This window comes from Osmerus eperlanus, chromosome 8 (genome assembly GCF_963692335.1).
Source record: "Osmerus eperlanus chromosome 8, fOsmEpe2.1, whole genome shotgun sequence".
NCBI lineage: Eukaryota > Metazoa > Chordata > Actinopteri > Osmeriformes > Osmeridae > Osmerus > Osmerus eperlanus.
In genome coordinates, this window is record NC_085025.1 from 7,696,376 (window position 1) to 7,707,316 (window position 10,941).

Below are 10,941 nucleotides of genomic sequence, written 5' to 3' on the forward strand. Positions count from 1 at the left end.
GGGGGTGGAAACAATGAAGAGGAAGGGGGAGATAGTGGGGGAGCAGATAGTAGCATTAGAATGAACAGGACATGAGAAAGAGTCTGAAGAAAAAGACAGTGTGAAGGAAAGAAAAAAAGAGTGATCGTAGGAGAGGTATGAAGAATGGAGGGAGGGGAGGGAGGGCAGGGTAGAGGGGAAATGAGAGAAGGCAGAGAGAAAAGAGTGAGTAAGTAGGCGAGGGGCCCTCAGAAGTCACCCCATGTCACCAAGAACTGCGCCTCAAGACAAAAAATGAAAGAGGAGGAGGGAGGGAGGGAGGGAGGGAGGGTGGGATGGATGGATGGATGGAGAAGTGTGGATGTCTTTGGGTTACAATGTGCAACAGCTGAAGCCAGGGTTTCCCGCTCCCAACCGTCCCTTACACTGTCGACACACACACACGCACGCACACACACACACACACACACACACACACACAGTACATTCATGGATAACATAAAGCCTTCAACATTGGGGCCCCTCAATGCCAGGGAGCAGAGTGTGGAAACCCTGTACCCAGAGAGGATTGTGTGTGCGTGTGGAGGATTATGTGTGAGGGTATGTTAGTGTGTTCATTTTGAGGCCAGGGCCCTATATGGATGTGTATATGTGTGTACAGTCTCAGATGATGAAATGGAGATGTGTGTTTGTAACACAATGCTAATGACTCACCTGGCTCCAGATCACCTCTGCTTAACACATTTGCGTGAGTGTGTGTGTGTGTGCTCGTGTACTAAACAGTCCTCCAGCACCTTAGACATTTTGAGGACATTAAAGGTTTTTTTGAGAGGTTAAAGGTCAGTGTCAATGGCTCTCATGTTCTCTGTACTGATGCATTTGGAGACTAGATGTCAATCAATACTAGAGTATTGATTGACAGATGGCCTTCACCCTGGTGGTGGGGTGTAGGGACTGAAGGGAGGGAGGGATGGGGGAAGGGATGGATGAACAGCTAGGGGAGAGGAGCAGACAAAAAGAGTTTGGGCTGGTATACACAAAAAGAAGGATCAATAGAGGAAAAGAGAAACATATCAAAAGAGTAAGAGAGAGAGAAAAACAGAGAGAAAGAGCAAAGAAAGAAGACAGAGTGAGAGAGGTGCGTAAAACAGACTCAATATCTGAGCAGACAGAGAAGCACCCTCTGTGCCTTGGGGCTCTGGAGCGATTTCATGCCCCCATAAGCAATGACCCAATGTCCCCCACCACCCCAAACACTCTCTATCACACTCTCTCACACACACACACACACACACTTCTCTCTGTCCAGCTAACCAAGTCAGGAAAACAGAGTAGCACGTGAGAAAGGGAGGGAGAGAGAGGGAGAGAGCGGCAGAGAGGGAGAGAGAGAGAGAGAGAGAGAGAGAGAGAGAGAGAGAGAGAGAGAGAGAGAGAGAGAGAGAGAGAGAGAGAGAGAGAGAGAGAGAGAGAGAGAGAGAGAGAGAGAGAGAGAGAGAGAGAGAGAGAGAGAGAGAGAGAACAAAGAGAAGTAAAGGGAGCCTCACTTGAGCCATGTAATCTGGGTTCCCTCTGTGTCGGAATGCAATCTCAAGTGCAACGAACACACACAGAGGAGGGAGAGGCATACGCTTCATCCATGAATAGGTAAGGGGGGGGGGGGGGCAGTGGGAAAACCAAAACAATACCATGGGTTCATGGAATAGAAAAAAGCCTTCCATCTGAGTTACTCGGTCAAAGGTCAATAAAAGTTAAACATTAAAGAGTCAATTTCATAAAGGTTGAATTTACCAAGTAAAAGGCTACAATAAGGTATATCATTAATTGTTTACTGTGTTAGGTCTCCTACTGAACGAGGGGGAAGTCCAGCCTGTCCTCCATATCTCCATTCTGGACAGATATATCTATAGCTACTGGGCTGAAGGTCAAACCAAAACCAATCCATGGGCTTATTCAATGTGAGCAAACACAGGGAGCAATTATGGTTGTCCCAGATCTCCTGACCCATATCTCACCTCATAAAGAACCACAGGTGTGCAAACACACAGGTGCATGAGGCCCTGTAAAAGAGGGCAGACAAGACAGGCAGGAGGAGGGCAGGATGAGGAAGTGAGGGAGGAGGGAAGGGAAGCAGAGAAGAAGGATAGATGGATAGAAGAGTGGAAGAGGGGAGGAGAAGGATGAGGAGGAATAGGAGAGCCCTTATAGGAGGTTCCTCATGGGACAATTCATGATTAAGAGCAGTCTCAGGATGGTTAAAGGGAGACGGTAGAACAAGGGGCTGTTTTAGAGTCAGATTATGTTTCATTTCCTAATTGTTTAGGGTCTAGGTTGAGGCACTCTGAAACTGATTCTTGATCTGATGAAGATCTGTCCAAATTAGATTCCAAAGCTTAAAAAATACTACAGATTGAGTTCAATATTGGGAATATATCAATATTAATATTAAAGTGGACAACAATGAGTTTGTGACAGAGTTTGTCTGTTTTGCCTTCTGCTTGATGATGACCTTGATGTTGTGTAACATGGTGGTAGATTTCAGAATATCAACACATGTTAAACACTTGCAAATGACCCCTTGAATACAAGGGACTTTGCCCTGGCTTTCCACCACATTGCTTTGTCTTAGAGATGCCGGCATGCACACATGGGTGCACATCACACACACACACACACACAAACACAAACACAGACACACCTTTGATGGAAGTTATTACCATAAGCTTGCACTCTCTGTTCTGTAGTGTTCAGTGCCTTTACAATGGCTCTCCTTCATCCCCTGATCCATCCAAACACACACACACACACTTCACATTCTCAGCCTCATTCCTAAAGTCCTGCGACGCTGTAGATCTGACTTCCTCAAGTTGAAGGCTCAGTGTGAAGCATATGGCCCTCCATGATTCCAAGGTATAGATTGTCTGGGACAAGCCCCTCTGCCCCCCCTGTCCTATACATGACACACACTTCACACACTAGGTATGGACTGCCCCTGTCATGTTGACTCCAAAACACAGGGAGGGAGGGTGGCCGTACACATCCACCAGTACGACCTGAAACCCATCAGCATGAGTGTGTGTGAGTGGCAGATACCACATATCAGATCATATTGAGCCTATACCACTATGAAAGGAAGATAGAGATATATATCTCTCTCTCTCTCTCTCTCTCTCTCTGATGTGAAAGTGCACAAAGTATGTCATATTTCATTAATCTCTCCTCATCAGTCTCTCTCTCTCTCTCTCTCTCATTCACGACACAAAAAGCTAGCTTTGTTGTAGTCAATTAAATCGTAATCAGGAACAATTGAACCCCCCCTCCAGCCACCCATCAGGAGGCCAGGCGTGGCCACTGTGTAGAGTGGGGTAATTGAAGGAGACAGGCTTGCAAGAAAAACAAATTAAAGTTTTAAAACCCTGGGTCAAGAGAAATTCAGAAATGATAACTTTAATTCACTCACTTGCGGGTGAAGGGCGGATGGTTGACAGACCGGGGGGGGGGGGGGGGGGGGGCATCGGAACTGCCAGATTGTGTATCTTCACAGCCACAGCTCTGCCCCCACCCCTCCACACACACACACACATGATTCCATCACCCAACCACCCCTCTCCCTCTTTTAACCCCTATCCCCCACTGGTGTGTGTGATTAATCAAATATGAACATGTCTGGGCTCTGGGGGAGGTGGGGTGTAGGAGAGAGATTAGATTAGATAGATTACAGTGGGGGAGGAGAGGAAGGGGGGTAAACTGAGGAGGGGAGGAGGAAAGGAAGAAAAAAGGTAGGATATAGGAGAAAAGGAAAAGAGGAGAGGAAGGGAGAAGAAGAGAAAAGAGGAGAATAGAGTGGAGGAGCAGAAGAGCAGAGAGGAGAGAGGAGGAGAAAGAAAGAAGAGGGGGAAGGGTTTATCATACATGGGGCCACTTCAGCAATGTGGTTATCAGACACCAAGAAGCTAGGCAGTTGGGAAGGTATATGCAGTTCCACTGTGCGTGAGTGTCTACCTGCATATCCTTTATCAGAGGGTGACTTTATGATCAGCTGTCACCCAAACTAAAGGTTGTTCCCAGTCGCTAGCCTGTTTTGACTGCAAACCTACTGTTGCCACAGTGACCACCAACAACACCCCCCCCCCCCTTCCCGGAACACAGAAACACACACACTCCCCAGTCAGAAAGTACCAGTCGAAGAGTGGAGCAGAGACGACCTCAGCGTCGCGTGACTCCTTTTATAGTGTGTTCCATCATCCCCAGAGCACAGTGGATGGGGAGGGGGGAATGTGTATATAGATGTGTATGTATCGGAGGGTGGTAGTGTTTTACGGTGTGTAGGGGTAAAGGGTATATTAATGTGTTTGTGGCTGGGGGGTGAGTGGTTAGTGTGTGTGTGTGTGTGTGTGTGTGTGTGTGTGAGAGTGAGTGTGTGTAAAAGGGTATGTTAGTGTAACGGTGTGTATGAATGACACATTATTCAGCTCATCTTCATGGCGCCACAGATACTGACTCACACAGACACAAAGATGGATAGAATGAGACAAAGACACAAACCCATGCGCACACACACACAGAAGATAAGAGAGTGCTAAGCTGTCATTAACAGGTCATTAGGGAGGCTTGTGCAGCTCCTCACAACTCTGCTCAGGCCCTTCCCAGAAACACTTCCTGCCGTGTGTTAGCCACTTCCTGTTTGATGTAAACAAAACATCAGAAGCAGCTAAAAATAAAGTATGATCAACTATTATACTGAGCATGATATGTCACACTCAGACCAGCCACAGAGTTCATGTTTAACATAAATATGCCTTCTTTAAAGAGGGAGATCTAATGCACACACAGACACACACTGACGTAGTTTGGCAGCATGCGTTAATAAAGCCAGTCCTTGCGGTGTGTAATCAGCATGTGAGACATGGGAGTGATTGTGTCTGAGATCCTATCTAAGGCTTGGCTCCTCCACATGACACGCCGAGGACAAACGCACACAGACAGACACGCAAACACAAGCATACACACACAAGCAGCCACACAGGCATACGCATACACACTCACACACAAAAGCACAAGCATACAGAGATCAGGAAAGGAACCACCCCAAGGGAGGGATAGAGAGAAAGAAAGAGAGGGAAAGAGAGGGAGAGAAAGATGAGGAAGGAGAGAAAATAAAGAGAGTGAGAGAAGGAGACAGGGTAAGCCTACAGCCAAGAACAAGCTCTTAAAAATTAATACAGTGATGTGAATTAATCCAAAGTGCATTGAATAATTGAGAAGCACCTCTTGTAGAGAGCGCCGCAGATCGGACGAAGTGACACGACCAGAAGCAACTCCGGGACAGCTCCAAAAAAGAAAAAATCTTGGCTGTTTTTACATCAGTTTGGTCATGTAGAGTGGACACACACTATAGACATAGACACACACATACACACACACACACATATAAAAAACACAAACATACACAGGAAGGTGTGTGGCATCACACAGATTTGTCAGCTGGGTAAATGTTCGCCTCTCCCACCATACCTGAACTACAAACATGACCTCATCAGACAATGACCAACCTCTCCCTGGCCTTCTCCTGCCTTATGTGCGTCTTCACCAGACAGACAAACAGACAGACAGACAGACAGACAGACTTCAGCATGTGAAGTCAAACTGAAAGGCTTCGGTCCTCGGGCATTCTTATTAAAATTGGCAATTGACTGGACCAGGGCCTACAATTGAGCCCTGTGGGACACCAGCCCTGACTGGTGACACTATTTAGATAATGCTTGAGTGAATCGGTTCCGATAACCTCACAACCCACCCACCCACCCCCCCCAACAAACTCTTAGACCCCCCCCCCCTCTTACCCCCTCCACATGACTCTATTAGGAAATTGTTGCCAGGGGTTCGCTGTAATACACCTCTTTCGAGCAAAGCTTGTTAATCTCCCCACAACTAACCCTTACCCCCCTTCTCTCTCTTCCTTCTCTCTATCTCTCTTTCCTCTCTCACACTCACATCCTCTTTCCTTGCCTTTTTCTCTTCAACCCCTCCTTAAACCCCTATCTTTGAAAAGGGGAGGGGGGCATGTTCAATCATGCTCACACACAAACACACCATACCAGAACGTTTCTTATTATCTATGTAATCGGATTCTGTATGTTTGAAACTAGCCATGGGTGACTGACATTTTTTGGGGTGTGTGTAGGGGGGATTTCTGTGACTCAAACACTGGCATCCACTGCTCTTCCTACAAGCTTCCCTACAATGTCACTCCTCTCTAAGGGACACTGGGAGGGACAACATTTCAAACCCTAATGGCTTTCTGTTATATTACCCCCCCCCACACACACACACACACTCCTACTCCCAACCCACCCCCCCCCCCCCTCTCATAGGTAGCCTAATCACTCTGGGGCTGAATCCGGACCCCTGCAGACATTGAGAATGAATGGTAGAGAGGACCATTAAAATGATAATCACCTCTGCTGATATTTCATAGGGGTTTGCTTTCAGTGTTGTGCCAGACAATGGAGAGGGGTGGGGGGGGCAGGGGGGTGATGGAGGGCAGGTTCAGGTTGTGTGTGTATGTGTCTATGTATGTACGTGTGTGTGTGAGCATGAGGGGGTATCGTTGGCAGAATCAGAGGTGTAAAGATTTGACTAAACAAAGACAATACGCTGACGATCATTACCTGTTCCTGTCTTAGAGATGGAACATGAGCTCTCATACGGCCCATTAACACCATGCTGAATGAATGAAACATGACTCATACGTGTATTTATTTTGAAATTATTAATTATGAATGAATTTTCTTCATGTCACTGTCAGTCCAGAGTCACACACAAACAAACAATATGCAAACACACACACAATCTACATTTTAACACACACATGCATAGATACATACACAGACTAAGTGTGCAAACAAACTTATTGTATTATAGATCTGATCATGTCCATTCTGGAATGTATGCAGTACACATGACAGACCACAACATACATATCTCATATTAGGTGTGTTTCTCTGCATATGTTTGTTTATTTATGAACAGTGTGTGTGTGTGTGCTGGTGTGTGTTTCTAGGTGAGTGTGGCGTGTGTTACATAACTGAGTCTACGCCTGAGTCCCACAGCTGTTGAATCGTCTGGGCGACGAGCAGGGTGGCATTGCATCAGGGTTAATAACACCCAGGCACAAAGTTCACTGGAGCACAGCCAGGAACACACACACATACACACAGACACACACGCATAGACAATCTCCCTCTCTCAAGCACACATACACACAAATGTAGAAGCACATATGAAAACACACACTTGACTGCATTTCAGGCAGGTTTACAGGCTCTATTTTGGGCTCCCAGCCTCTCTCAGCACAGCCACACACCACTAACACTCTAGTACACATTTCAGCAGCTCCCAGCTAGTCCCGGCCCTCCAGGCTACTGCTGCCTCCCTGAGAAAACCTGGCTTGACTGTCTGTCTGGAGACAGAAACTTCAGACAAACACCAACTTTTTTCTGTTTTGGCATTCATTAATATAATTAATGGAAATATGCTTGTATTGATTGTGAACTGACTTGCACACACATATTTTAGTACGGCATAGGCCAACAAAATTGAATATTGTTTACAACTTTGAAATAATGGATGTCTGTGGGAAGAGGTTTAGAATGAGTTGGGGACTGAATCAAAGAGGTCACATGTTTAGAGATACTGTTTAAGATGGATGACAACAAGCTTAACTGCTTTTTCAGAGCAGATTTCTTTGACAGAGGTGTCTGGCCTGAACCACACGTGTCCCCTGAGCTGAGGAACCTTGAGAATTTCTGAGAAAGAGATAAATAAATAAAACAGGCTCTGAGGAAAAACAAAACGCACAGTAGCCTATCCGTGGCATACAGAATTGTGCACCTGGCATGATCTTCTTTCTAGTTTCATATGTGGTGGTACTAATGCCAGAAGGCACTATAATGTAGAGACAATGGTTATCTTAGACTTCTGAACCGTAGCCTTGTCACGACGAAGACAATCTTGCGCTTCCATAGGAACAGCTCATACGCATATGCGGTTTCGTGGCGCTTTATTGGGCGCGCGCACCTACGCACACCAGGCTACACCTGCTTGGAGAGCGTGCATGGTTGTGCTCACGCGCCTCCGATCATTGCGCAAATATGATCGTAGTAATTTAAGCCTGATAGCAATTTAGACGATATTTCGAAAGCAACAGCTGGAGTGTGTGCTCCAATTGTGTAATGGCAGAACTGTAAAATAAACTTGTGGGGTGGGAGGTATAGTAAGGACATCTCTACGTTACCCCGCTCTGGGTTTAATAACAGCCCTCGTCTGAAACTCGAGCCCTTAACCCTTCTGGCCTTCATGCCCCAAATTCCCAAGCGTCAGCCCTGCGGGGTGACAATGAACGTGGCCTTGGTGTAGTTCAATCCTTTTGGAGCGCATGACCCTACAGACCTCTCACCGCCAGAGCTCAGCCATAACTCATGCTAAAGCTTCTACGGCGACCAGAACTTATTCCCCAGGACACCTCCACCCCCTCTCTCTCCCTCTCTCTCTCTCTCTCTCTCTCTCTCTCTCTCTCTCTCTCTCTCTCTCTCTCTCTCTCTCTGGCTGGTGTCCATGTGTCTAGCCCACTCCTGCCGCCTCGGCCCTGGCGACCAGAACATTCTTTTGGAAGGTAGTCTTTCTTCTAGCCTATTCTGGCCCGCTAACCCAACCTCACGGTAGAGTGCTTATGCAATTCCCTGCAGGATCAACAACCTTGGCCGTACCTGGCCCTGGCCCTGGCCTTGTCAACGTTTACATAACAAATAGGCCTATAGGACGAGATTCTGCCCCTGTGGCCCTGGTCACTGACAGGTTCCTGACTACAGAAAGGCTAAATGCCTTTTCTGATCGGTTAAGCCATATGATATTAATAGCCTAACTGTTTTATCATTCGTTCAAGCTTAATATTCAAGTATTGTTTACCTGCGGGTGTTGCAGAGTGGATCATTTGCAGTACAGTACATTGCCTTATGTAATTGCATCCTAAACCAATTGCGTCAATCCAAATAGCCTACTTGTAGGCAGCGGTTATACCTTCTGTTCAGTCAGGGTGGTTAGAACGTTGACAGTTCGGTTTGATTTGCCATGTGACAGTACCGCACATTAAATTGTGGTCATGCGAACAGTCCACCCACTTCCAAAAATACCGAATATGCGGGTGTGGGGACAGAGGACAGAGGACAGAGAAAGAAAAAGTGAGAAAGAAAGTGAGTGAAAGACTGTGAGCGTGTGTATGCGCGAGAGCACTAATCGCGATCCACATGTGTTTCTTATTATTGTTGTTGTTTAGCTAACACGGGGAGAAGGAGGGGGCAGCGTTTGTAACATACCTTCCACCCAGCCGAGCTGTTGCTGTCGCCTTTGTCTTTGAAGTACGGCACACATCTCACCATCCAGTCGTAGATCTGTGACAGGGTGAGTCTCTTGTCTGGCGTGCTCTCTATGGCTTTGGTGATCAGGTCGGCGTAAGACAGATTCCCCCACGCATTCCGGCGCGACGAAGACTTCCGAGGAGTCTGCTGCGCTCCCGGACCGTTGGTGTTCAGAGCGCCCGAGGTAGCCGTGGGGGAGTGAGAGGAAAGCGGGGAGCCTCCGTTTTCCTGGCTGAGGGAGGCGAGCAGTCCTTCTGTTACGGGACTGCTGCTGCTCTGGTCCTCCGCAGTCACGCTGGAGCCATTGACATTGATGCACATAGAAGTGGCATTGTCCTCTTCATCGTCCTCTTCCTCCGGTATGATATCCGTGTCATGGCTCTCCGGTTTACCCGCGTTTGACTCGGGTCTTGGCAACGGCCAGGTACAGGATCTCGGCCGTTTCTGTGGTTCGAAGTCTGGATCTATCGCCACGTCCAGGTCAGATAAAGGCTCAGGGTCTGGAACCTCGGCCATCTCCTTCACTCACTCGCACGTTCCCGCTTGCCCGTTGATAAAGTCAATAGATAAGAAGTGGAGAGCTGTCGAAGTCGCATTCCATGAATGCGCGTCCCCGCTCTTTGTTACAGTTCAAGACAAGCAGCGGCGAAAGGCCACTGAAAACTGAACTGAGCTGAGAACTGAACGCTGGTTGAAATATAAGTCCCTGAAGAAAAACCAGAACAAGCACCAAACACAAAGATTAGGACTTTAAACCACGGTCGGAAATATTGCTATTGATAGAGAATGCTATAGATAAAGCATTCACGTGGGTAGACAATTCCCACACTAGATGAGAGATACTTTAGACATAATAAAGTAATTGCAATATAAAAGTCTTCTTTCCAGTAATGAGCCTAACTTGCATCAATTGGCCTAGGCTACGCTACATTAGTCATGTACGCCACAATGTATCACTAAGCTTGCTCTTCAGTTAGAGAATAGCACCTCTGCGTTCAAGCTCAAATCAAGCACCAAAGTAACGTAATCGAATACACCTACTTGAAATACCCTCGTCAATGGCCACTGAGAAAGTGGCAAAACGTCATCACACTGGATGGAGCACTCTCCGGGAACAATCCGTGCGGTGCGGAATGCGAGGTGCCGCGGAGAAAAACCCTGCTCTGCACGGTCACTGCGCGCTGTATACCGAGGAACAACGAGCGACTAATTCCTGCAGCGCTCCATACCTCTTGTCTTTGCCATCACGGTCACAATTTTCCTTTCTCTCCCAAATCCTTCTTATAAAAGACTAGGTAAAAGAAAAAAAAGATTCGTTTGTTGTCAGTGTCAATAGAAAAAAACGAAGGTATCCGAGAATGATGTGGTCAGTCTACCGTAGTAACCTTTACCGAAGGAATCGTGAAATTATAGAACGCTGTGTAAAATAAGAATGCACTATCTCAGGCTTAGTACACAAACACACAAATGTATCTACTTTGCACATTCCGTCTAGTGGCTGTCTTCAACAAGCTCAAAGTTATACAGCAGTAATAGCAGGGATTACGTT

General features: G+C 46.9%; 1 protein-coding gene across 1 annotated transcript in view; it reads right to left on the reverse strand.

Moving 5' to 3' along the window:
• foxo3b (forkhead box O3b) overlaps positions 1-10,941 on the reverse strand; it is a 27,534-nt gene extending 16,593 nt beyond the window's left edge. The window contains exons 1-2 of the mRNA XM_062467000.1: positions 10,434-10,941; positions 9,351-10,098 (exon numbers count right to left, since the gene is read on the reverse strand). Coding sequence (XP_062322984.1) covers positions 9,351-9,908 — 558 coding nt within the window. The 5' untranslated portion in view covers positions 9,909-10,098; positions 10,434-10,941. The remainder of the gene's footprint in view (positions 1-9,350; positions 10,099-10,433) is intronic.